This window comes from Paroedura picta, chromosome 5 (genome assembly GCF_049243985.1).
Source record: "Paroedura picta isolate Pp20150507F chromosome 5, Ppicta_v3.0, whole genome shotgun sequence".
Taxonomy (NCBI): Eukaryota; Metazoa; Chordata; class Lepidosauria; order Squamata; family Gekkonidae; genus Paroedura; species Paroedura picta.
Window position 1 is genome coordinate 66,597,703 of NC_135373.1, and position 27,673 is coordinate 66,625,375.

Here is a 27,673-nt window from a genome sequence, read left to right on the forward strand (position 1 = left end):
TCCTGTAGCAACTGACTGTAACCTGTAGTAAGGAAGGCCTTAAAGGCAAGATATTCAGAATGCAGGTGGAGGGAAGAGGCAAGATGTAGACTGGCTCTCCTTTTGGTTCCTTTTCATTATTCAGGCATGGATACTACAATTTAATTCCCTCTGCAGTCTGTGCCTATAACTTCCACTATTGTCCATCACAATCCATCCTTTTCTTCTCCATCCTGTGGTTGGCACCAAGCGGTCTTCCACCAGTATAAGCTGTTGCACTACTACATTTTGTTAAATGTTTGTAAAGTTCTAAAATGTATTTTATGTATGGCAGTACAATTTACCAAAGTGTTATATGTGTTCCCTTAATAGGTTTGGGGAGGGCGGTATATAAATATAATACGTAAATAAATTAAAACGCAGCTAGAAGTAAAGTATTTGCTATATTAAGACAAATCTCTCCATTGTTTGTAATGGTATTTATTGTTTTATTGAAACTGGGTAGGGAGAATAGAAATATTTAACTGCTCTCCACTGTGTTTCAAAAAGTATGGATTTGTCAACTTTAATACAGTTGTGTAATTACTGGCACACAGTTGTTTTTTTTACCTCAGATCTATCATAGAATCCAATTTAGCTGTGGTCAGGGTTCAACTGGCAGGCAAATTTAGAGTAGTAAAAGTTAATTAAGCTACTTAAACATTATAGTTTTAAGCTGCCTAAGTAAATTATAATTTTCCTGCTTATCAGTGTGGAATATGCTTCCCTGTGTTTCAATTAATTCATGTATTTCCAAGGCAAAATTCTTTGTCAAATGGAATAGCATCTTATCCTATTATCAGGCTTTATATTGGCAAAAAAAATAATTATGATCATAGAGCAGTATTTGAAATATTATATTGCTAGAGTTAAATATTAGGCCCAAAAAGTGTATAGAAGTTTTTAATATATTCTAATTTTAAAATGTGCTACTAAATAACATACCTAGTTCAAAGTTATGTGTGAATTATCATCTATCTGTCGTGCATTTTGTAATATAAAAAGTACTCTGCCAAAAATACTATTTTACATTATTCAGAACTGAAAGAGTTTTGTTGGTTTTTATTAGTGTAATAAATAGCCAAATCAGGACCTTTTCATAGATCAGACTGAGATGGAATTCAGGAGATTGCTTCACTTATGCCTCATCTTTTCTCATGGCATAGTGGTTCAGATCAGTGGCCTCTAGTCTGGAGAACTAGGTGTTATTCTCAGCCCAAGGTACCTGATGTGGGAAGAGGAAGGGAAGGTGATTGTAAGCCACTTTGAGGTTCCTTAGAGATGAGAAAAGCAGGGTATAAAAACCATCTCTTCTCATCTTTCTATCCAGTGGGAACCAAAACAGCATACATCATTATCTTTTCCACTACTTCATCATCACAAAGTGACCATAAGATAGCTGCTATGTCTTAACCTAGATTTCCCTTCTGCAATATCGAACTTAATAAATTTCTTATTGCTGTGATTAGGTACTTTGAATTTTCATAAACTTTAAATCTTTCCCCAAATGAACATGAAGTAGTAATTAATAAAACTATAATTTATAATGAAGATGGAATGTGGATAATTAACCTTTCACTTCCTGGTTCCCTGATATTCCAGCACTTTGAGGTTTGTCTTTAAAGTGCTGTCTGTCACACTCTTCTTATCCAATATTCTGTTCCAGCAGCAGTCACCCAGGTGAATAAACTTCATGAATTGTCTAACACTAAGAATAATCTCCCTTGGTGGCTGATATTTTATAAATACTTTCTTTAGTCAATTTATAAAATCAGTGTAGTTAAATTTGTGATTAACCCTGATCAGCTTTTATTTGTAAAGACATCAATATTTGAAATGAGAGACATGGAAGGTGTAGTTGTTTTCTTTCTTAGTGACATGAATGCTATCTAATGCTTGTATAGCATCATTATGAGCCAGTGAAGCTCTTCTGTAGTGAGTTATTTAGCTTCCTTCATATTCTATTATGTTGCTGATTAAGGATCATAAAATATTATTTTGGGCATATAAACTACTGTAGGTCAGAAACTGTTATTTGAAATGTAGAGCTGATCACATAATCAGGGGTTTTGTGGTATTTGATATCAAAGCACAGAGTAAATTTGCTCTTCTATGTATTCCTGAAGTTTTTAATAATAGTATCTTTAAATGTAAGATGTTGAAATACTGTGTAGTTGGGTAATTAGAACTCTTTTGGCTAGACAAATGAGAAATGAAACAATTGTTGGGAAGAGTGGTTCAAAATTCCACTTTCAGTGTGGCAATATATATGAAACACTATTTTCATACAAAAAAAAAATAAAGCTGATGAAACAAGACTTTCCTTCTCATGTAATTTATACTGTTCAACAGTAATATAATATAGTGCTGAAGTCAACTGAAGGACAGGAGGCTGTCCATTGATCACAACTTCAAGTTACTTGTTAAAGATACTTACTGTATCAGGAACTGGTATTTGGGAAGAGTTTGTTTTATAAATACATTAATTTTAAATTGCTATGCATGCCAAAGTAATACTTTTTAAAGAAAGAAAATTGAATACATTTAAATTTACTGATTAGGTCTTGCTTGCAAGAATACAAGCAGGAGAACTGTGATGAATCACAGAAGCTAGGGGAATAATTAATTGAACAGTTTGCTCAATATTGCAAAGTTTCATGGAATGCATACCCCATTCCCCTTTGGATATTCCAATCTGATTCTGAATTCATTTGCTACACAGATGTCTTCAATACTGCACATTTGAAGAGCAGTGAGATAGTTCAGTCTTCAGGATGGTTTGGGATTTTTATGTGTTCATTTGAATCAATATTCAACTTCCATTTTCAGTGCAGCTCTGCATTGGGAATGTACTTGCAAAGGCTGACCACAGACAGAATTTTTTCCAGCCTTAAGAAACTGAAGGGAGCCACTCCTCCCCTCTGAAGCTGTGATGACATTTTCCCATGTAAACTGTCATGTGATCCAGAGCCTGGCCCTCAGTTCATTATCTGCTGCCATATGTATAAGATTGTTCTCACTTTGTTCCGTTACTAGTCTCTGTTTTTCATATGAATCATTGTGATTTGACTTGTTTCCGACCCTACACCTTCAAGCCATGCAGGTCACCAGGCTTCACCAAATTCCAGAGCCATCTTGGTGTAGTGGTGACCTTTAATCTTGATGCAGCCAACTGAGTGATCTTGGGCTAGAACTGTCCCCAGAGCAGTTCTGTCAGAGCTCTTTCATCCTCACCTAACTTTCGGGGTGTTGGTCGTAGGAAGAGGAAGGGAAGGAGATTGTAAACCATTGATACTCTGGGTAGTGATAAGGGATAAAAATCAACTCTCTCTTTAGGCTCCTGGGGCTCAACTTTCAAAAGTTTAATTTTTCACCAACCTAACCTTCCCTTCCATGTGGTCTCTCCCCACTGCAGAGTTTTCCTAACAGACTTACAAAGTCTACCAAGGCACTCTTTTAAAAATGTACTCTGTGCAATAATAATATTCCATATGCCTCATATGCTTTGGGGAGTCTTGTAACACGGTCATGTTTAAGATGCTGAAGAAAATGCAATATATGGTTCTCACCTGGAATTACAGTAGAAAAGCAGCATTTTAACAAGGACCACATCCATTCATTTCATCGTAAGGATTAACATATAATTGTATCTAAATTGTAATAACTTTCAGCATGCTGAAACCATTGTTTCCTGTTTTATGACTGGTGTGAAACTGAGTTTGAGTGATAGCTGTTTTGTTTGATTTTTGTTATTTGTTTGTTGATACACAACTTTCTCCCCAATGGGGACCCAACATAGTTTACAGGGTCATTCTCCCCTTCTCAACAATGCTGCAGTGAGGTGTGTTAGGCTGGAGGAGAATGACCTGCTGAAGGTGAGCTTTTGTGTCAAAGAGGAAACTGAATCTTGGTTCTCCCAAATTCTAGTCCTCTAACTAGCATACCATGCGGGCTCATTCATTTTGTCATTTATTATAATTGGTAATTCTTTGTATGATTGTCATGTTCTTGAAAAAGTATACATTGGCATTTGTAGGTGAATACAAAAAACAGTAAACCTCTTTTTCCTTGTAGCATAACCATATTCTTAATTTTGTCTAGGTCCAAGAGTTCAATGGACAGATTCAAGGAATTACCAGTAATGGCTTTGCTGCGCTTACTTTTGATGGCACAGTAGGAGCACCAGTGGTTCCCCGAACTACTAGCAAATTATTCACATTTACAGAAGAAGACAAGAAAACAGTAGAAGACTTGCGCATTTGGGTGGCAAGAAATTTTTCAAACTCTGCACCAGCAGCAGATTTGTCTAGCATCCAGCCACAAATGTTTTTTGACCTCACTTGCCAGCTAGTTGGGAAAGCAAAAGTAGATGGATCATCCTATCTCCTTAAGGTTTGCATGTTTTTCATGAATATTTTAATTCAAGTATTCATATACATTGGTACTGAGGCAGGATGTCCTTTTTAGTCAAAAATAGCTTTCACTGCTTATCTGCTTCCTCAATTTTAAGAGAGGAAAACACATTTTAATTCTACCTGAGCCTGGGCTATCTTGTATTTTTACTGTAAAAATTCAAATTCTGTGATTACACAGGTTTTGCACAGCTTTCTTGCATATTTTACTTTGAAGCTCTGGTCTTCAAAGTAGATTAGAATTTTTTTGGCAAACAGGAATGGTGAGAATGTGAAGATTGTATGTATATGGTCAGTGGCTAATAGCTGAAATACACTTACTAAAAAGCTGCGTGAGAGGGTACTTACTCTACAAGGTCTTTTAAGGTAAACATTGGATCATTGTTTTCCTGGAGAAGAGGTCCTTTTTTAGGACTTTTTGTAGGAGAGGGGTTTTTTTGTGTGCTGTTTCTTCAGCTTGCTGTTCGTTAATTATGGATAAATGTCTTGGGAGATCCCCACTCCAGTAAACAAAATGTCTCCTGCTTTAGAGTAGCAGTTTCTGAAAAGTAATTTGTAACATTAGTTTGCTGAAAAGGAATATGTCTTTTTCATGGATTAGTTATATGTACAAGCTACTATATGTGCTATATTTTTGTCCTCTAATTTTTGAGTCATCTCTAATGATCACAGGTTGGTTGTTAGAAAACAGTGATAGGCATTGAACAAATTTCCACCTCTGTGTTTCTGCATTGTAACAATTAGCATTAGCAATATTTTGATACACATGTAGCAAAAGCTGCTTAATTACTTTATTAAAGAGGCAGTGATGATTCTTATTCAGGTTGTTATTTAAGGCTACATAAGAGGGAATTCTTGAAACTATCCATTGAACCTTAAGGTAAAGGTATCCCCTGTGCAAGCACTGGGTCATGTCTGACCCTTGGGGTGATGCCCTCCAGCGTTTTCTTGGCAGACTCAATACAGGGTGGTTTGCCAGTGCCTTCCCCAGTCATTACCGTTTACCCCCCCCTCCCCCAGCAACCTGGGTACTCATTTTACCAACCTCGGAAGGATGGAAGGCTGAGTCAACCTTGAGCCGGCTGCTGGGATTGAACTCCCAGCCTCATGGGCAGAGTTTTCAGACTGCATTTCTGCTGCCTTACCACTCTGCGCCACAAGAGGTTCCCATTGAAACTTAGCTCCAGTTAAACTGTAGATAAATGTATATACAACAAACAAAACTCACACGAAATATGTGTGAATATAATAGTAATACTATTTTTATTGCTGAATATTATAAAACTACAAGCACATTCAATAAAAGGGGAAGAATAATACTAAGTTGGCTTCTAATTAAGAGCAGTGACAGACATTACTTTTCTAGACTAGCTTTCTGAGTATATAATAATAATTTAAAACAACAACTATCTTTTTATAGCCTACCTTTCCCTGATGGCTCAGAGCAGGTAACAACAAGAAGTACAGAATTATTTGATTATGTGGATAAAATATATATATTAGCTAAATTCTAATATTAAACCACCTTCATCAGAATCAAGTTTATTGTGCAGCCAGAGGCCTTTACAAAGTACATAAACAATAAAAGCAGGTCACTAGATAATAATACATACACTGGAATCCATATAACAGAATATTACAGATCATCAGAATCAGCCATCACCTTAGGCCTTATTTGTCTGGCAGACAGAGCAAACAGTGCAACCCTATTGGAAACACATGGATTATTATCAGACAATAGAAGAATCACCTTGGAATCTGGAATGCCAGGAGCCATTGTGGGTAATCTACTAAGAAATTTGGTTCTGGGTTCCAGGTAGAAGTTACAGTTCAATATTTTCCCTTTGCCAAAGCTATGTAAGCATACCCTTCAGCAGTGGACATTGCGTGGAATCTCAGGGTGCTGAAAGCTACGGCAGCACATATACAAAGGTAACCAGATTGTCCCACTTTTGGAGGGACATCTGGGGGCACCTGGCAAATTGTACTTATGTTGATTAAATATATTAATTATATATTTCTATGTTCTATGGAAATTTTTGTTGCTCCATATAGACCAAATTTTTAATAAAGACCCCCCCAACCACCTGGTCAATGGTGTCCCACTTTACCAATGTTAAAATCTAGTCACCTTACATATATTAAAACTGCCTTCTTAAAAACCTTCCTAAGAAGAATTTATTTCTGTTGGACATTTTGTTATGGATGGAGCATTGCTGTTTTATGAACAGGGAAGACAGTGTTTTCTCTGTTTTAATGTCCTGACTGCAGCCATAGGTCTGGCAGAACAGCTCTGTTTTGTGACCCCAAATGATCCCTCCAATAAAAATTTCCAGCCTGATCTGGAGAAAACTCACCATCCCACATTGGTGATTAGCACTTCCCTGAATATGCAAGGAAGGGCCGCAAGAGACAAATGCTGGCACATCCCTTCCTGCCCACCCACTCATAAAATCAGCATTTCTGTCAGATGACTATCTAGCCTCTCTTTAAGAACTACCAAATGAGAACTCACCACCTCCCAAGGAAGCCTGTACCACTGAGGAACTGCTCTAACTTTCAGGAACTTCTGAGGTTTAGCTGAAAATTCCTTTGAATTAATTTCTTGTCCGACCCTCTGGTGCATCAGAAAACAACTCTGCTCCATCTTCTGGATGACAGCCACTCACGTATTTGAAAATGGTTTTAAACTCCTTAATTAACTCCCACCCATTTGGGAAAACCTTCCGGGGCTGTCAGGAAACCGCAGGATTTCACTAAACCATCATTGAGAAAGCCTGCCTTACACACTTGCAGGTAACTGCTCTGGTTCAGATGCAACTTCCACTTGTTTTTGGAGTGCAACTGCTGGCAGAGTACTCTAAACTAGTTCTTAAGCTTCTTAAAACGTAAAAAAGCCTGGTGATATATTACAAGAGTGATAAAAAGTGAAATGACAGTCAGTGCATGGATAATATTCCCCAAGTGTCCATTTAAACATCATGCTGAGTCAAGCTATTAGGCCATCAAGCTCACTGCTGTCAAGTCCAACTGACAGCGTCTCTCTCAGGATCTCAGTCCCAAGTCTTTTCCAGCCTTATTAAAACCTGTGCCTTATTCCCAGAGCACCATTTAAAACTCAGATCAGTGTTTAGAACCAGTCTGTTGGGCCTGCAACGTAATTCCTAAAATAAGCTCTCAGTGTCTAATACAAGTATGGATTATCCATATGCTACCTCCTGGAATAACAATCCTGGAGAGAAATGCAACAGAGCAAACTTGCTTTTCATTAGGCGCCAAGACACTGTTCTCTCTTATGTTTGATCTCTACTCATATGCATGCTTTCCTCATCATTGACTGCATTTTCAAATTATGACTAGTGTATAAGCAGCAGTTAGAAGTTTCATATGTGAGCACATGAACCTTCCTTGATATATCTATCAAGATGTGTGTTGACTAAAGGTATGCAAAAAAAAAAAAAAGTATTTTGTTTAAGTCTATTGGACCTGAAAAGAACTCAGTATTTTTTTAAAAAAATCTGAATCCTAATACCCAGATTCAAAGTTTTTCAGAAATCCCAATTTTTTTCAGGTACAATAAATGGAAAGAAAAATGCCAATTTCTTTTTTAAAGCTAAGTCACTCCTGGGGCTGACTTGTCTTCTCCTGAAGCTCAGTTTAAATTGTGCTGCAGGAGACGCTAGCCCCAGGATCTGCATTTGGTGGGGAGATCATTCCTTGCTGCACTTAGACCTAGCTGGGAGGACTTCTTCTATGGTGTGGTATAAACTGCATGGTAGGAGAAGCTGACTCCAGGATCTGCGTGTGGCAGGGAAGATTTGAAGATCAGCTAGGGCAATGGGAACTGAGAGCTCTATGCTACCTTGGCTGGGGCTGGCTCCTCTTTGGGATAGGTGCACATATCTGAAAATATTGGTTTTTATTCTGGCTCAGCTATACTCTTTAATGTGTACTTGGCTTAAAGTGTTTTTTGGCTCAGTTTAACTGAATGCTCACCCCTAGACTGTTCTGACTGGTAGAAACTTATCTTGAAGAAAAGCCCTGTTCATATTAGCAGAGTTTTGTATGCTTTATAGCATTACAGTATACGGTAGGTTCTTTATAAATAGAGAAAGCTCATTAAAGAATGTTTAGCGTAAAAGTTATTTTGGTTAATGTAGTTTCATTATCCTAAGCACATTTATTTGTCAATGAGACCTATTGATTTCAACCATATAAGCTTTGAAGAAAATAAGCCTAGGCTCACAGCCTGATACAAAATATTAAAATTGTACTGTCTTTATATTGCCACCTTGACAAAATATAATGAACTTTGTTTCCTGTTAGGTGTGGGATGGTACCAAATGTCCCTTCCCATCTTGTAAAGTACTTGTTAAAGAAGATGATCTTGAAGGAGACAGTGTTCTCATCAACCAACTTAAAAATCTGACTGTGGATGTTATAGTATACGATAATCATGTGCAGTTGGCAAAATCACTGGAGGTAAGGAAAAACCTCAGCAATTCTGGCCCCATCCCCCCCTTTACTTTTCTGTTTTGGTATCTCAAAAGCTCTTGCATTTATTGAAAGTGTATGCTTTCCCATGATTAGCTTAATCAAACCTCACAGCAATCCACACCTTCCACAAAAGAAATGACTAATAACTTTAATTTGCCATGAATAAGTAGCCTTCTGATGAAACAGCTTTATTCTTGGTTTTGTGATGTCATGTACTTGTGAACATATACAAAACAAAAGATATTTTCTGTGATTATAAGTGATTTCTTGCAAATTGGATAAACTCTAATTTGTTATCTACATCAGAAGCAGTTATTCTGCAGAAGCCTATTGCCAATGAAAGCTGCCATTAGTGACTGCTGCATTGTGCAAAGCATACAATTTCTCTCTACAACATTGGTTATTCTTATAGGAAGAAAGAGCACAGTATAACTAAATGTTTGATCCTTACCATATAGTGCCATCTAGCTTGCAAATAAAGCATATAAAAAGAAAATTAGGAAAAGTTTTTGATCAGAAAAAAGGGACTAGTAGCTCTTAAGTGGGTATATTCTAAGCCATAATAAAGCTAAAGTTAATTATGGAATCAGGTTTTATTGTGTGTTAAAGAGAGATTCATAAATTTTAATAATACATAATAGACTAAAGTTCCCAACGTCAGCACCTGGAGATCTCTGGCTATTTAAGTCTAATACTCCAGATGATCCAGATGAATTTCACTGGAAAAATGGTTTTGTAACAAATGGGTTGGAATTAATTATATATAAGAGGAGGGGCCGTAGGTGGGTATGTTCACAACCGTATTCTGCACATCATACTACTTCTTTGGTTTCTTGCGGCCTGAAGAATGTTTCAGGGGTTTCTCAATGGTTAAAAAACTGAGAAAGGCTGCTCAAGGCAATGACTGAGGCTAAAACAGTTTTCCCCTTTACTGGGGTGCTCTTCCTGGGTGGGAAGGGATGCAGTCTCCTAGTAACCTTCAGTAGCCTGGCTACAGGTAGGCTTTGGAATCACAAGGCATCTGGCAGTTGAAATAGGGATATAAAGGCTGCCTGTCTTCGCTCATTCCTTAGCCAGAGTCTGCAGCCAGACAAATCTTCCTGTCTCCACAGTGTTCTTCTTGGGAAGAAGGGTAATCACCCAATAGCCCTTGGATATCTAGATGATTGCAGAGCCTAGGTGACCTTCAGTTTGGAATTTTTGTCTTCTTATTCTGTGTAAATCCATTCTGTATACATCTTTATGAATATTTAAGGGATTTGTTCCTTCTAAGGAGTGACTTTTAACCTGGCTATATGGCACTGATCACAAGAGAGCTCTGCTTATGTATTAGGAATCTCAAATTCTCACCCATTATCAGAGAGTCAAAAAGCATACAAATCCAATGCAGCAGATGAGCAGCTGGCTGGCTTTTTCCAGTTATTTACCACCTCTTCATATCTCTTCTTAGCTCATTTTCCTTGGGAGAGGGGGGATAAATAGTCAACCAGTGGCTTCTCATGCTGTAAGAGCATGTCTTAGATTTTTAGCACACAATTTCTTGAAGGTTGCAAAAAGCTTCTTAACTTCAATATGCCCCCCCCCCCTTGACAAAGGCCAGTGCTGAAGGGGGTGATTTTAGTGATAAGCATGTAGATGCAATCAAGTGCTTTACTTCTCCCAGAAATCTCTCCTCTGCATTTGAAACTGCTTCAGAATTGTGTTGCCATGTAAATTGCTGATCAAATGCTAGGATATCCTTTTCAATATCGTGTTCCATTTTACAGTAATAGCTAGGAGTTTGGAATCGATGGCTTAAAGTACAAATGTATTTTCTTTCTATCTTGATACCAAGAAGTTGCTTACAAACTCTGTAGGTAAACTGAATGTTTAATTTTATGTTTAAAATCATATTTATTTGAAAATGCAGGAATGAACAAAAAAGCATAAAGTAGCAAAAATTATGGGGACATTGGGTGATAGTGGGATGTTTAATAAATTTCACATTATAATGCACAAAGAATTTGTTGCATGTAATGTAATGAATGTAATACAAAACGTTAATTTTTCTGAATTACTTAAATTACTGATATTATCACCACCGGTTTGTATAAATTAAATTTAATTCTGTCTTTTATTTGCTACTGATGAAAAAGGTTATATACTGTGTTGTTGATTATTTATACCAGTGCCCCTTAATGTGACACTCACCGGTGTGGTTTGTGGCCCTCTCTTTGGGTCAATCGTGACTTTCCCTTATTTAATGGGAACAGGAGGTGTTCCATAAAAACATCTTTGCGGGGGTCCTCTGTAGAAACAGGAATTCTCACAGGGAGTATACTTGGCTTGTTACCTCCTATTGTTTTCTGATGGGTCTGACTTGGGGCAGCTAGTTTGAGACTTCTGAATATGTTGAATGTCAGAATAATACATAATTTGATTATTTACATAACCTCTTTTCCATTACATAATTACTTTTCAGTTTATGCATGATGTAAGCAAAAATTATGTTTAGCTAGTATAAGTGGAAGTAGTAGGTCAGAGAAACATTTTTGCTTGCAGCATTATACAAATGTAACACAAAAGTGTTTCTGCATAATTACTACATCTAAAATTCTCTTAAATCCTATCAAGTCATATGACCAAAGTATATGGAAATGATGATAAACTGTCTGCAGATATTTTCTACAGCCTCATAAGTTGTGCTTTGTCTTACAGTAATACTTTCCCATAGAAAATTTAACTTGCCTGCAATGCTATATAATAGTTATATATATATTGAGCTTTAACATGGTTAAGTTCTGCAGGGCCTGCAAAGAACTGTTCTTTCATCAAGCTTTGGTTGGGACCAATGACCCTGTAACATCTATGCTCACCCAACATAACCCCCCCACCCCAAGACATCCAGCCTGGGAAAGACCTATCGGCAATGACTAACTTCTGGGAGGCAAGACAACAACCAATATTAATTGATGCTGCTAATTTGTTACTAGGTTTTAAATTATTGTAATGTTATTGTTTAATTGCTATTTTGTTTGTTACTAATAAACTGCATGAAGTTAACTTAGTCATCCACAAATCTGTGGACACAAATTATTCCATCTCTGACTCTCCAAAATCTCAACAAGTTCATTCAAAGCTGAAGAGAAATGCTTTCACATCGTTCCCTTTTTGATAATGTGGAAATTTATTTTATTCCACTGAGGTACTTTCCCCATTTCTCTGTGGAAGTGGAAATTCTGCCCTTCTGGATTTCTTTGATCTTCCTGTTGGCTTCCTTCTCTTGTGCCATTTCAGTATTTTCTGTCTCACTTCTTGCTAATTCTAGTTGTTGTTCTTCATGCCGTTGAATTTTGGTGAATTCTTTTTCTTTTTCCACCTCTGTTATTGCCAGTGCATTATCATTGTTTCAATTTCTACTAGGATTGGGTGTTTTGGTGTCCGAAGCAGCTGTTCATGCCCAAAGCAGCCAGAGCTGTGGCACACTGCTGCCCACACTGCCCCCCCCCCCCCCCCGCGGTGCGGTGCTGGCTGCTTCAGGCACGAACAGCTGCTTCGGATGCCAAAGCACCCAACCCTAATTTCTACCTCCTGAAAGGGATGTTCCACGGGAGATATTTCCTCTTCCTCACCTCCTTGTGTCCCCTTAGGTCTGCACAGTGGTGCCATTTCTGACAGGAATTCTGTGGCACCCCGATTGGCCCTATTCCAGCTCGGATAGCCAGACTTGCTCCACCCCAGGGCCAGTTTCCCTTTTATAAAGGGGAACCCAATGGATAAGATGTAATCAGATTTCTCTGACCAGATTATACTTCTTCCCAAATTCTTCATGTCAAATGTTACTGTGACTGGACAAATATTTTTTGACTCTGTGGTAAACAGAACACTGAAAAAACAGAAACCCTTAAACTGTAGAACTGCCTACATGGTTCCATAACATCTTAAAATAGCTGTAGATTTAGGAGATTATGAGCATTTGTATGGGAATTGTGCAATCTTTTAGAGATCTTTTATGTAGCTTTACTTCTAAAAGTTTTTGCTTCACTGAGCACAAGCTACTGTAATTTACGTTTTATGAAAATAACTGATTTTAGTGCCATACTTACTAGTTACTAAAAATTAACTGTCAAGACATACCACAGAAATAAAGCAACTGTAGCTACAATTGAAGCCTATGAAGCTAATCTAAAATGTAACAAAGTACATTGCTTATATATACTTTCAAACCATGATTGGAATGTTATTTTTAACATTGTTCTACTTTAAGTAAAAATCTGTGATACATATTTATTGATTATGTTCATATGTAATACATGCATATCATATCAGTAATGCATATTTTACAACTCATGGGCCCATTAGAAAGAAAAAGCAATACCATTTGGACATCCCATCCCACTTTTCCTTCAGGATTAGCTGAATGTTTTGGAGCTGAAACAGGTTTCTTTCTTGTGCCTCCTCCAACTACTTTCAGCATTCTATGCCTGTTTATTGTGTATAGTTCATTATGTTATTCAGGTATTCATTTAGACCATCCATTACCTCCTTAGGATCAGATAAAAAAGGGGTGGAATGTAAGAACATAAGAGTAGCCCTGCTGGGTCAGACTAATAGTCCATTTAGTTCAGCATCCTGTCTCAAACAATTTCTCTGGAAGACTAACTACAGGACATAGAGGCTAACATCTTCCCCTGATGTTGCCTCTTGCTCTGAGATTCAAATGATTAGTGCCTCTGAATGTGGAGGTTCCCTTCAGGCACCATGGCTAGTAGCCACTGACAGACTTATCCTTCCTTAATGTAATCCCCTTTTAAGCTTTTTATTCCTGTGGCCATCACTACATCCTCAGGCAGCAAATTATACATTGCACATGTCATCTAGGGATCTTATTTCTACAGCATGACCTGAGCATACGCTTACCCAGTCAGTGAGAGAGTAGTTGTAGGCTCCCAGTATAACATCTATAGCCTAGAGAGGAGACGCCTGAGAGGGGATCTGATAACCATCTTCAAGTATTTAAAAGGGTGCTATATGGAGGATGGAGCAGAATTGTTCTCTCTTGCCCCAGAGGGACAGACCAGAACGAATGAGATGAAATTAATTCAAAAGAAATGCCATCTAAACATCCGGAAGAAGTTCCTGTCAGTTAGTGTGGTTTCTCAGTGGAACAGGCTTCCTCGGGAGGTGGTGGGTTCTCCATCTTTGTAAATTTTTAAACAGAGGCTAGATAACCATCTGATGGTGAGGCTGATTCTGTGAAGGCAAAGGGGTGGCAGGTTACAGTAGATGAGCGATTGGGATGTGAGTGTCCTGCATAGTGCAGGGGGTTGGACTAGATGACCAGGGAGGTAACTTCCAACTCTATTATTCTATGATTCTATGATCTGCTTTTGTCAACTCCCTTATTTCCTTCTCCATCTCAAGATCAGCCTCAAGAATTTGATTAGGTGGGTACCCCCACTTTTAAGTAATCCTTAGAACCTAGGGGCTTTCCGCACCGGGATCTTTGTAGCAAATTGGTTGCTGAATGAAAAATCGCCATTTAAAATAGTGGAATTCGTCGTTATGCATACCTGCCTTTGTAGTGGAATCCAGTTGCGTTTTGTAGCGTTTCCCACAGGCTTCCGGTCTCGGCAAAAATCGCTAGAAAGGAAGCGCTATTGCCAAGCTCGTCCCGCCCCTGGCCGTCAAGCAGCCAATGGGCAGCCGTTAGCATGCTCCCAAACAGCCCCTTTCCCTTTAAGAAAGTTAAAAAAAAAAAAAAAACAGACCCATTGCAACGAATCTGTGTTGATTTGTTGCAACGGAGAGACCCATCCAGCTGCCTGGTGTGTTTGAGCTGTCATTTATTCGTTGCCACGCTCCCTCCGAGTGAAAAAAAAAAAATCCCCCCCCCCCTCTCACGGGCCCGATTTTCGGCTGAATGAATGTGTAAAAAATAAAGGGAAAATACATCAGCAAACGGGCTTCTCTTGTTTGTGCTTAGTGACTGAAGGGGAGGGACTGAAGCCGGGGAAGCCTCTAAACAGAAAGAGGCTCGCTGGTGCGTTTATCCCCGCTCGCTCGGAGAAAAAAAAATGGCGATCGCTTCGCCGGAAGATCAGAGGAGAGAACCAGGGGGAGGGACTTTGTAGAAACCGCAACAATGTTAACGCACAGGTCTTTTTCGCTAGTGTTGCAGATTGGTTGCAGGAGTGTATCGCTTTCCGGAGGGTGAATCCACTTTTGGGGATTTCCCTGAAAGCGCTACAAGGAAGCGCTTTTTGCAGATCGTTTTCAGGTGTGTGGCAGATTGTCAACGACGTTGTGCATAACGGCAAATCAGTAGCGTTTTCAATTGGCAACCATTGTGCGATTTTGAAGGCATGCGAAAAGCCCTCCTAGTATTTCCACTCATATTGCTGAAGTTAATTCCCCCGATGTTTTCTAACATTTCAATCTATATCCTCTTTGATGTACAATCATCCCTAACTCACTTGTCCCAAACCTGAGGAGCCCCAGGACCTTTTGGTCCCCCCCCCTCCCTGGATTAGTTTAGAAGCTGCTCTGCCATCTTTTTTTTTTTTTAATAATTTTATTATTTATTATTATATAAAGCATTTACAGAGAAATTGAGAAGAAAAAGCGACCAGCTGATATGGTTTGCCATCTCTTTTAACATAGATATTCAGTTCCCATCACATATTATTCCTAATCTAGAAGTTTTTACCATTTTTCTTAGTCAAGTGATTGTTAATACATATGAGAGCATGATCTGTTATAAGAATACATTCTGTTATTATCTTAAATGATATTAGGTCAGTCTCCATTACTGCTGCTGTCTTTCCCACAGGAAGCCAGGAGAATACTCCATTGTTCAACTCATCCTTCAGGTGGTCGCAGAAAATGAAATTGTGTTTTTTTCCATAGTAGAGTGTTTCTGATTGTCCTTCTGTCAGGGCCAAAGAAATCTCTCACTTGATTCTTGCTTGCAGTCGCCTTTGAATAGACTCTGAATCCTTTATCAATCTGGATCTCTTCCTCTGGTCGCACAGGAATATCTCCTGATAGCTTCCTGGTTGCTGTCGCTTTTGAATAGACTCTTTTTATTTTGCTGATCCAAATCATTTCCTGCTCTGAATAGACTTCCAGGTTTTCGGTACTTTCCTTCCTTGAATCTGTTTTCCCAGGTTCTTCAAAGGTACTTTGGGTTTTTACATCTCTGGCACTCTCTCTCTCCAGTTGATTAACTTCCAGACATTGAAGTTTCGTTTGATTTATTGTTAGCTGAGCTACGTCATCAGCTGGTCTCTCCGGACCATGGGCTCCATCCAAAAGCTCCCCCTTAGTCCCACGGATTTCCTTTTCCAGCTTATTGACTGCTTTCAGTATCTTTGAGTTTCCTTTGCATAACAAATGGAAAAGCTGTGCCTTAGTTAATTCTTCCATAGTTCTAGGCAGTCACAGACTATAAACAGAAAGTCTTGTGAGGTCTCGCGGGAGCACGAGCGATCCCAAATTATCAGTTTGTCGATCTCCGTATCAAGTCAAATTCCCCCACTGAACTTTCACCAACAAATCTTCAAAGCTCTCTGTTTAGTTAGTGGGTATAATTAGCTGGGAGTCTCTCACTCGACGAAAGAGGGAATTCGCTTGTAAATTGGTTGGGGGGGGGGAGGGAAGAGCTTGTGGGAGAAGAAAGAGAAAAGCCAGAAAGCTTTCAATCCTTACTGTTGTGGGCTTCAGCTTCTGTCAACGCTGCTGTCTGTCTGGTAAAAGATGGTCTGAGAAGAGTGTAAGGTCAGCTGGTCGTTTCAAGCTTGTAAAGTTGTTTGCGACAAGGACGCCATCGTGACCTTGAGCACAGGCCGCTATTAATCCGGGGAGTTCGGTCCCCCTACCTCCCCACGGATCTGTAGGACCCTCAGGATGCCGTTCCCGGTTCCTGGGGCGACCGGCGAGCAGATTTGCGTATCTGCTCAGGTCAGCCAGGTGCAGAAGCTCCTGACCCTCGGCATGGCTTAAGAGCTGAACAGAAGTCCAGCTTTTTTATGGCGCCATCTTCAGTCGACTCCCTCTGCCATCTTTTTGATATTAATTGCTAGCAGCTTGGTTCCCTTTTGATTCATGTGAAACCTGTATCTTTTGTATAGGTTTGGCTAGCCCAATTTATTTATTTTTGAATTTTTATGCCATCATTCCCACTCAGGGTGGCTTGTTGTTGTTGTTGTTGTTGTTGTTGTTGTTGTTGTTATTATTATTAAATTTTTAGACCGCCCTTCTCCCAATAGGTCTCAGGGCGGTTTACAACATAAATAGTTAAAACACAATAAAATCCCCATAAAAACCCCAATTAAAAGTTACATATAACATATAGCGGCGGTGGTCACAATTCTGATCTTAGTTCAGCCTGGTGGAGAGAATAATGTTCAGAAGAGGGTGGCACCAATACAATAGATCTAACCATGATCTCGATGTTAGAGATCTCAATATTGGAGGAGATCCTCTGATGGATTAGTGGGAGAGCTGCCCTGGCCTCAACCATATGCCTGGTGGAAGAGCTCCATCTTACAGGCCCTGCGGAAAGCTGGTAGGTCCTGCAGGGCCCTTAGCTCTTCTGGGAGCTCATTCCACCAGGTTGGGGCTAGGACTGAAAAGGCCCTAGCCTGGGTCGAGGCCAGGCGAACATCCCGTGGGCCCGGGACAACCAGTAAATTCATACCCGCAGAGCGGAGTGCCCTGCGGGGGGCACAACATATTAAAACCATGACAGAATTAAAATCTTATATTAAAATATAATATATGCTTAACTTCTCTCCAGTGCGATGTGGAAAGCTGAAATGTTATTAATAATGGCATGCTGATGGTATTCTGTAGCCTTAATCATGCCATCAGATTGCTGATGGTATTCTGTAGCCTTAATCATAGGCCTGGCAGAACAGTTCTGTTTTACAGGCCCCACAGAATTGTGTTAGGCCCTGCAGGACCCTGATCTCTCTCAGAAGAGCATTCCAGCAGGCCAGTGCCAGAGACAAAAAGGCCCTGGTTGAGGCCAATATGACTTCAGTGCCCAACAAAACTGAACTCTTCTGGCACCACTTTCTCATCCATGCATTTAGGCCCTTGATCTGTACTTGCCTTGCTAGCTGGCCCTGTATGTAGAACCAGCAGCACTTCTGTGAATGCTGCCGTTGAGGTCCTGGCCTTTAACTTTCTGCCTAATAACCTAAATTTCCCCTCCAGGACCATAGAACTACATTTCTCAACGTTACTGGTGTCAATGTGTACCATGTCTGCTGACTCATCCTCAGCACTTTCTATCAGTTTATCTAGCTCTAAGTGGCTATCATTGATGTACTGATGAAGCAATGCCGACAACCTCAGTCATGCTTAAGTAAAACATAGAGGACATGATCGAATATTGCATAACACTTTCAACAATCCCCATGCATAGAACTACATACAATTTTAGCAAGGGAGATAAGAAGGATACTTTTGTAAATAGAACTGAAAAGCCACTGAGAGGCTTAGGAGAAACAATATCAGCTAAGGTGATCGAGGCAGTTTCTCTACCAACCTAGTTTGGAAGTCAAACTGATAGTCCCATTTCACCCCAAAAAGTCATAACCAGTTGCATAGTACCCAGGACTGGTTGGTTTTTGAATGAAGCTGCCTTTACATAGGCACTTTTCTGTTCTTCATGCTGAATCAGGCTTGAGCCTCTTCTCACAAGTGCGAGCTTACCTGGTTGTTCTCTTGGTGCATTCATTTAAGAATTCATTGATCAGTTAGGGAGGACAATATCATCGAGACAATACCTATCTTCCACAACAATTTGTAATTGAGCTTTCCAGTTAGGATTTGTTTTGGTGCCAGCATGCACTGGTTCTGCTTCTGATCTTCCAATTAAATTATGAATGTTTGGGTTGTAGTGCTTGATGTTTACTAGCAAAGATGGGTTTACTTCCAGTTGCCTGGAGCAAATAAATGTTCCTAAGGCTTGCTTCTGTTTACACAACCTTTTTCAGTTGTAGGGGTAGTTCTCTGCTGCAAAGCATGTTCCTTCTGAACTAGGAAGTTCAGTTCATGCAACACCAGTATCTTTGAATGAGGCAAAAAGCACCTCACACTAGAGGAAAATGTTCTACAGCAGAGCACCACTTCCTAAATAGGTGATGAGGAGACATTGAAATGATAAGACCTGAGCCATCGTTTCTCCTGTGTAACATGTAACATCAAAGGGTAAGAGACCCTTTGATCACAAGTATTTGAGTACACTATGCTCCTTAGTAAAGCAGACTGTACCATTTCATGTGGGGATTACATTTGATTGGGGAAATTAAGGGTAAATGTTCTAGCCCAGACCACAGCCATCTGTGTGAGTTTTCTGCTTGTCCAGTGTCTTATCAGTAGGAGGACATACAAAAAAATAATCACCTGTATTATGAAGTAGCAGAGGCCATTATACCAATGTATTCTGCTGTTTGTGTGAACCAAGCCATTATCTGAAGCATGTTTTTTCTGCCTTTTCCCTCATGAATATCTCTATCTTGTTTTCTTGTGTAAAATGCCATGCAGCTTTATTTGATGGACTAGAGGTGAGGTTCATTTGAGTGTATGTTTATCTGAGGCACTTCCTGTAAATGTGTGAGTCACAGGACATGATCACTATACATATAAGCTCCTTGTTCGCCATACTATATATAGCATTTGCTGGAAATTAATCCCCCCCCCCGCAAAAAAAAGGGTTGCTGCATTATTATTATAGTGTAAGATACTAAAAGAGTGGGTTTTTTCAGAATCTGTCTTCTGCACCTCTCCCTGTCCCAGAATGATAGGTGCATATCTTATGCTCAATGAGCAGTTCAGCACAGTAACAATGTACAATGCTGCCACCCCAAGGACAATTTTGATAATGCATTGCTAACTTCACTCATAATATTATTGTTGGAAGTGTAATTTTTAATCTTCTTGCATCTATTTTTGCTCACTTTGGGAGTAAGCTAAGAGGATAATGTAACCTTTACCCTTAATTCTATAATAACTTGTTATTTACTCAGAAATCAGTCCCACCAGTTCAGAGGCATTTGTTCAGGGAGGATTGTGGCCGTGGTTTTATGAAACCTTATTTTCAAGGTTACTAATTTCCTGCATTTAGTTGTGTTTTTTTTTAACTATTCATGTGTTATAAAGGCATGCATATGAACAATAACTCCATTTAGAATACTTGTTCTCTGCCTTTTCACCAACTTGGGTAGTGGTTAAGAGCAGTGGCTGCAGTGGTTTGATTCCCTGCTCCTCCACATACAACCAGCTGGGTGACCATGGGCTAGTCACAGTCCTGATAGTGTTGTTCTCACAGAGCAGTCCTGTCAGAGCTTTCTCAGCTCCACCTACTTCACAGGGTGTCTGTTGTGAGGAGAGGAAAGTAAGGCGATTGCTAGACATTTTGAGACTCCTTCAGGTAGTGAAAAGCATGGTGTAAAACCAACTCACTAAATAAATAGTGTCCAGGCTATATACAAAGCTTTGAAAAAACACTGAATCAATTTGGAAAAACCATCAGTTCAAAAGGACAAAATAGCACTATTTGTGGAGTGGGGCTATTTGGAATAAGGATAGCAATATTGACCGGGATATTCTAATGTTTAGATGACCAGAAGGTATGTTTTTATACTGGATGTATCAGCTCACACTCTCCGCTATAAAATCTGTTAATTATTTTCACCTGTCTAAAACTAGTGGGATTTTTCTAGGTTTTTTAAAAAGTAATCCTCTTAATTTTATGCTCTGAATTTTGTTAAGGTTGGAAACTTTATCAGAATGTACAGTTTACATGCAAAAACGCAAAGTCCTGAGGACAAGCCTGATGTTTCATACATACAATTCCATCTTCATGGGGGCACCGTTTATGGCCGCGGGATTACAGTCCTGCCAGAAAACCATGCAGATGTCAAAGAACTAAAAGCGTGAGTAAATAATTGATAGAGCGGTGTGCAGTACTAACATTGACCTTTTCCTCCATAATAGAATGACTATAGTCGACAAGTCTTTTTAGAGGATGAAATCTTGTGCTTTTGATGTACATTCCATGTGGTTTCTCCGTTTTCCAAGAAATCCAAGAAGTATAAATATGAATGTGGCTGAAGTTCTAGCTGGAGCATCATAGCAACTGAAAGACTGAGCTGTAATTTAAGAAGTCCCAATGGGAATAATGACTTCTGCCATAAAGAGCTGGCACCAGGTTTCCTCTGCTTCCTTGTACTAGGAAGTACTTTGGAAGAGCCCAGAAGGCATTGCCTTTGCATCAGAAGAGAACACTCATTCAGACCCAGCTGCCAACTTGTTTACTGCAGTTTTAGAGACTACTAGGAGCAAATTATGGGAAAGGAGGTCCCATTTAAATATCAGTAAGCATTTTCTAATGGTGACGGCTGTTTATAGTTGTAATATGCTGTCTTGGAGTATAGTGGAGTCTCCTTCATTGGAAGATTTTAGGAGGAGATTGGATGACCACTTGTCAGGTGTGTGTGGTTTAAGTACCCAGGAAAGTAGGGGGTGAACTAGATGTGGTCTCTTCCAGCTCTATGTGAATTTGCCTCTGTCATAGGAGGACCCGTGGCTTACAACTTGCCCTTACAATGGCCCTGCAGCGATTTGACATTTTGTGGTGATGGCCACAACCCTTTCTCTGAATTCCAAAATGCATTGATGCAAAATGAGCCATTAGCATCCACTGCAGCAATCCAGAATATAGTGCCTCAGCTTGCCAGATCTCTTATTTTAAAACAGGATGCATTATTCCAGGACATCAGAACAATCCTGTGTTTCAAAATCCCAGGCTCCTTAGCAGTCTTAATCACTGGGCATTTGAGTTCCAAAGTTTGTGTTTGTAATAGAAATAGGATAACCTCTGAATTATAACAGTTGAATTTGAGAGTATGATTGGCACTGCATCTTTGCCTCAGTACAATCAATCTGGTTCCATCTATTGCATAGATGTACAAATTGGAATGAGTTAATCTGTTCTGACGGTGTAAGAGCACAAGCCTGAACTGAATTGTTTACTTCAGGTTCCTTTGTTTATTTAATTTTTAAAAGTTATTTCCCCCATCTCAGGTTACTGGACTCTCTGGCTTTGAAAGGATATGCAGGTTCAGAAAGCTGTACTCAGGAACCTGACTCCTATCTTACATGTAAGAATAAAAACCAATAATTATATCTGAAAAATGATAAGCAGAAAAGGTATCTGTAATTAATGTTCGTGGATATTCAGGTTTTGTTCTAGTTTGTTTCAGTTTGTCATTTTTAAGTCAAAATATTTAAAACTCAAGATATTAAATGTGTCTTTTTTGTTTCATGAATTTCTTTTTGTATGATAATGTTATGAAGGATGTAGAAATGAATTTGCCTTTTTTCTTCTAAGTAGGATCCTGTTTAGAGGGATACCAACAATTATCTGTTACAGGTAAGATTCTCAGGTTTTGTACTGATTTGCATCAGTAAGCGTACATTAAAAGTATTTCTATCTGAAGGATTGTCTCCTCCCATACTGCCTAGCCCACCAGTAACATCTGCCTGCCAAGCTCTGCTCTCTGTGATTCTGCTTTCAGAGGTAAAACAAATGGCATTTTTTGATGGTAGCTCTTCTCTTTTGGAATGTCTTTCCCCTTGAGGTCTGCCTGGCATTTACCATATTTGCCGGCATATAAGACGACCCCCAACATTTCCACTCAAAATATAGAGTTTGTTACATGAAGTGCACCCGGCGTACAGGACGACCCCCCCACCTGGAGGCATGTTTTTCAGGGGGGGGAAGTAGTCTTATACGCCAGCAAATACTGTACTTTATTTCCTTTTAGATTCCAGGCAAAAACACATACTTTTAGGGTGGTATATCTTTAATGATCTGCTTTTTTAAAAATGCTGCTTGTTTTTAATTGCAAGCTGCCTTGAACAGGGAGTATAAAAGTTTCCTAAATACATAAATTGCTTCCTGTAAGTATTTTCTTTGATTGTACTTTTGAAGCATGCTAAGATTTTCCTTCTGGCTAACTTAACTACCTGTTCAAAATAGTAGAAATTCAAGGAGTGAAGTTGCCGGTCCCTTTTAATTGTACCCATTTGAAAGCTCAAATAAATAGTGAATCCCTTGCAGAAGGGATCTTGGGTGGTCAGTTCTTTCTCTAGCCTGCTATGCTCCCCTGCCCTCCCCAAGGCCACACTTGAAGGCTTGTGTGCCCTGTGGAACAGCCTCAGGTGCAGTGTAATATGAATCAGTAAAAACTGTGACTCTACTCATCAACACTTTTCTGTGTTCAGAGCAACAGTTCATGCGAGAGTTGAGGGGCGGTTTCTGTTTCCTGTTATGAGGAGGGGACCCCAACCTTCAGAATCAGCTTTTGGAGCAGAACAAAGAATTTGAAAAAGAAGGGGAAGACCTCAAATATTGATTTGGATTCAGGCTGTAGTTTTTAGAAATGTAGTCTGGTGAGAGCACTAAATGCATATTTTAAACATTACTTTATTTGTTCCAAGATTTGAAGTTGGATAAATGATCTTTTTTTGTATGAAGAAGTGTGGTGGTCTCTTTCTTGCTTTGCCTACGTAGTTTACAATGTATCAGTTGTTTGTTTATTGTTTTATTGTTTTCCAGTTCTAACTGATCACCAGCATTTTGATGTGACAACAGTGAATACTATTTTGAATAGCAGAGTTCCTCAACAATATCGTGTCAGAGCTAAGTTAAGAAAATTTGAACCCAAAAAGCTCCATCAGTCTGTTAAGCTTCTTTGTCCACAGTGTAATTCATTGTAAGTTCTGAGTTACATCTCATTATAACCTGTTAATATTGGAGGCATTGTGGATGGACCATGTTTTAAGCATTATTGGTGTTTTGTGTCACTTGCAGCTTTGGATATATGATAAATACCTATTTATATCTTGATGTTTTCATGTGTTAAATCTGAATTGCTTTTCATGATTGGACACTTTTACATACACTAAACTCAACAGAAGAGCCTCTTGTGGCGCAGAGTGGTAAGACAGTAGTCATGCAGTCGGAAAGCTCTGCCCATGAGGCTCGGAGTTCGACCCCAGCAGCCAGCTCAGGGTTGACTCAGCCTTCCATCCTTCCGAGGTCGGTAAAATGAGTACCCAGCTTGCTGGGGGGTAAACGGTAATGACTGGGGAAAGCACTGACAAACCACCCCGTATTGAGTCTGCCATGAAAACACTAGAGAGCGTCACCCCAAGGGTCAGACATGACTCGGTGCTTGCACAGGGGATACCTTTACCTTTACCTTTAAACTCAACAGAATGCAAATCCAAAGGTACCTTTAAGATCAACAAAGTTTTATTCAAGCTATGAGCTTTCATGTGCATGCATTCTTCCTCAGACAGTGGAACAAATATAAGAGTACAGATCTAAGGAGAGAGTAAATTAGTAGTAAATTAGTAAACAGCATCACAACAAATATGCAATATGATAGCTCTTTTCTATAATAGCAGAATCTGTCCTTTGGGTTCAGTTGTTGTTCACAAAAACACAGGGGATATAAAACTGTTAAGGTATTGATTAATGGCAGACCCTTTCCCAATTGTGGAAAGTAGTAATCAAAAGAGACTTGTTGCTATATTTTTTTAATATTTTTTACAGGATGGCACTTCTTGCTCTGGCTGCCAGGAAGTTCTAATCTAAAGCACTTTTACAAGAGTCCCATCTTGATATATTAATTTTATTTATCTTATTGTGAGCCATCATTTTATTTTTACTGTTCTTGTATATTAACCATACAAATACTGCTTTACTTCTGTATTTTATTGTCCAAATTTTGCCTTGTAAAGGCCTTTGGCCATATACAGTAAATATTTGTCATATATCAAGCTTTGAAATAGATTATTTATCTTTGTGTTATAATTGTTTTCAGGCAAGAAGTTCCAGATGTGACTGAGCTTGATGTACTTTTACAAGCTTCAACTACACATCCAAGTCCAGATTTACAAAATATACCATTTTGTGAATCTGTTGTGTGGAATATTGAAAACCAGGGAAAGCGATACGTAGCAGTTCATTTTGTAACACGCTATGAACTACTCCAAGAGCTGGAAGACAGTTTGATTATGATTGAAGGTTAGCTAATTAAATTTTGCATCATGTTTTTTAATCACTCAAAACTCATTGTTCTGTTAACCTATCTTCAGTTGATTCCAGGAAGTTCAACTTCTGAAGAGAGTGCTTGCAGTACATTGGTGTCTTTATTTTCAGTTCCTTGTGCTGCGGTCAAATTGTTTCAGTATGTGCACTATGCACACAAAGCCTCCCCCCCCTTTTGGAGGAAACATATATACAGCAAGAAAATTAGGAGGCTTGTTATTCATATTTTTATTAAAGCTTGAACAAGGCTTTGAGTACTTTCAATGTTATCTGAGGATTTGGGGTTCATTTGTTTTTAGAGTATTAATAAGCATGTGTATGTAAAGCAATAGGCTTTGCAGAGTCTTGCAGAATAATTGGTGGGCATATATATGGCAATAGGAAATGGCTTGCTCAGACTTGAATGTTCTTTGATTATCTGAAATCATTTTAAGGATTGGGGGATTGTAGGAGATATGTTATTAATGAGATGCTAAATCAGAAATGTTATGCTTTAGCCACGTTTTACAAATTTGTTTTAATTGTATTTTATTTGGAGTCTATATTATACTCTCTGTATAGTTTTGGCTGGGAAAAAAGACTGGGATGCCTTTACCACTGGCAATATACTTTTCACTTTGTCAACCTCTGGATGTCAGTGTTTTCACATATATAAAAATATCTCTATGAGAAAGCAGTAGTCAAATCCTTCACTGTTGAAAATAAATAAGGTCCTGACTATTTGAGATTGTTGTAAGATAACTAACTTTGAATCACTCCCATCACTAGCAATTAATCCACTGTACATTTTTTGCCAGCTACACATAGCTTCACTTTGTTCGGTGTTTCTCTACACGTATCTTGCCTGCTTTGGGCACAAGCTTCATTGAACTGAAGAACAGTTTCCCAAGGAAGTGTGTTCAGTAGGTTCCATTTATTTGGTGAACATTTTAGGAAGGGGAACTGTCTGGTAAACTGTATCCATCACCTGCTTACTTCACAGTTTTATTATTTGTTGTTAATAGTTTATTCCATATGTTCTTTCTGTATGAGTGAACATTCTGGAGTAGAGTTAACAGAGCATATAGCAATGCAGCTTTGTTGAACATAAGCATGGTTGGGTCTAATCAGTGCTTGTGTGGGAGACTGCTTGACAATAACACATATTCATTTTGCTTGGAGAAAAAGTTCTGTATATCCCACAAGCTTTGAGTTGCAGATCCCTAAAAGTTTAGACAATTTATTGCTAGCTCAAGAGACAATGCTGTACTGGCCTAACACCAGAATTAGTTATTGGATCATATCTTTTAAAAAAGTCTAAAAGAGCCTGTGTTCCTTATAATGGTACGAGTGGAAACCTGCAAGGACATGCAGGAAGCATATAATTTCTGTCTCTTCCATTATTTCCTCTTTCCTGAAAGCCTCTGTAGCTTCTTCCCAGGTCCTGCCACCTTCTCAGGTTGCCAACCTCCAGGTAGAATAACAAAAGGAACAGGGAACCTTGTGTTGGATTCAACAAGAAATAAATAAACTAACCACAGTGGAATGGCAAATCTCAAATTAATTATACAAGTAGAACAGGTATACAGATATTCTTACAATTAGAAAAGGTATACAAAAGGTACACAATTAACAATCTTCTATTTGCTTTATAAATGAACAGTAACCCAGAAGCTCTGCCTGTTTCGCAACAGCTTCTCAAGTGCCCTTGAGAGACATGATGCCATATTTGGTAGCCCATGCTTAAACCTTTTTTGGCTGATGAGTAAAGCCTTCTTATGACCTCTTTTTGGCTCTGACAACCTACAAAGGAACTTGTGTTCCTTCTTCTACACAAATTATAATCCACTTCCTATTAAAAGAAAATTTTGGTCATCTGTTTTCTCCCCGGCAGAAGCTGTTGCGAAAAAGGCAGAGCTCCTGGGTCCTATTGGGAGTATCCACAAAGTGGGAGTTACTGTTCATTAACCTCCAGGTAGAGCCTGGATATCTCCAGGAATTACAACAAATTTCCCAATTTCAAAAATCAATTCCCCTCTTAGTGTTGCTAGCTCCAGGTTAGGAAATTCCTTGAAATCTGGGGTTGTAGCTTTGGGAGGGTGGGTTTGGGAAAGAATGTGAACTCAGTATGGTATAATGCCATAGAGTCCACTCACCAGAGCAGCCATTATCTCCAGGGTAACTGATCTGTCACCTGGACAGCTGTGGTAATTCTAGGTGATCCCCAGCCCTATTTCTGAGCAGTGATGCTCTTAATATTTGGTTCTTGGAGGCAACAGTGGGAGTGTCATCTTCAGGACTAAGCCTAACACTGTTGTTCTACCCAAGGTTTCCAGAATATATGAATACAAAGGTAACAAGTAAAGCATGATATAGGAGTATGGTCTACAAACCAGTCTGGAGTCAAAGGTCCAAAATTCCAGTCCAGGGGTCAGGCTTGAGAACAGGCACAGGATATAGGGTGTGGCTCTTAGCTTCAGGAGCATGCACAAGTTTAGCAGCAACAAGGTAAAAGGCATCAGGGTGGATAAGTTTGCTAAGTAGATCACTGTACAGAAGAGCAATGAACAAAAATGTTTTCCCCAGCAAATCTTGCTCAATGTGTCCCTTTTAACTGCCTCTTTTGCTGACTCATCGCCCTGAGGTTCAGGTG

General features: G+C 39.2%; 1 protein-coding gene across 2 annotated transcripts in view; it reads left to right on the forward strand.

Moving 5' to 3' along the window:
- Positions 1 to 27,673, forward strand: part of POT1 (protection of telomeres 1) — a 77,715-nt gene that overhangs the window by 27,836 nt on the left and 22,206 nt on the right. For both annotated transcript variants that reach the window (XM_077338342.1, XM_077338343.1), the window contains exons 9-15: positions 4,120 to 4,410; positions 8,757 to 8,912; positions 20,691 to 20,854; positions 22,005 to 22,081; positions 22,312 to 22,353; positions 23,542 to 23,698; positions 24,815 to 25,017. In XM_077338342.1, the coding sequence (XP_077194457.1) occupies positions 4,120 to 4,410; positions 8,757 to 8,912; positions 20,691 to 20,854; positions 22,005 to 22,081; positions 22,312 to 22,353; positions 23,542 to 23,698; positions 24,815 to 25,017 (1,090 nt within the window). The remainder of the gene's footprint in view (positions 1 to 4,119; positions 4,411 to 8,756; positions 8,913 to 20,690; positions 20,855 to 22,004; positions 22,082 to 22,311; positions 22,354 to 23,541; positions 23,699 to 24,814; positions 25,018 to 27,673) is intronic.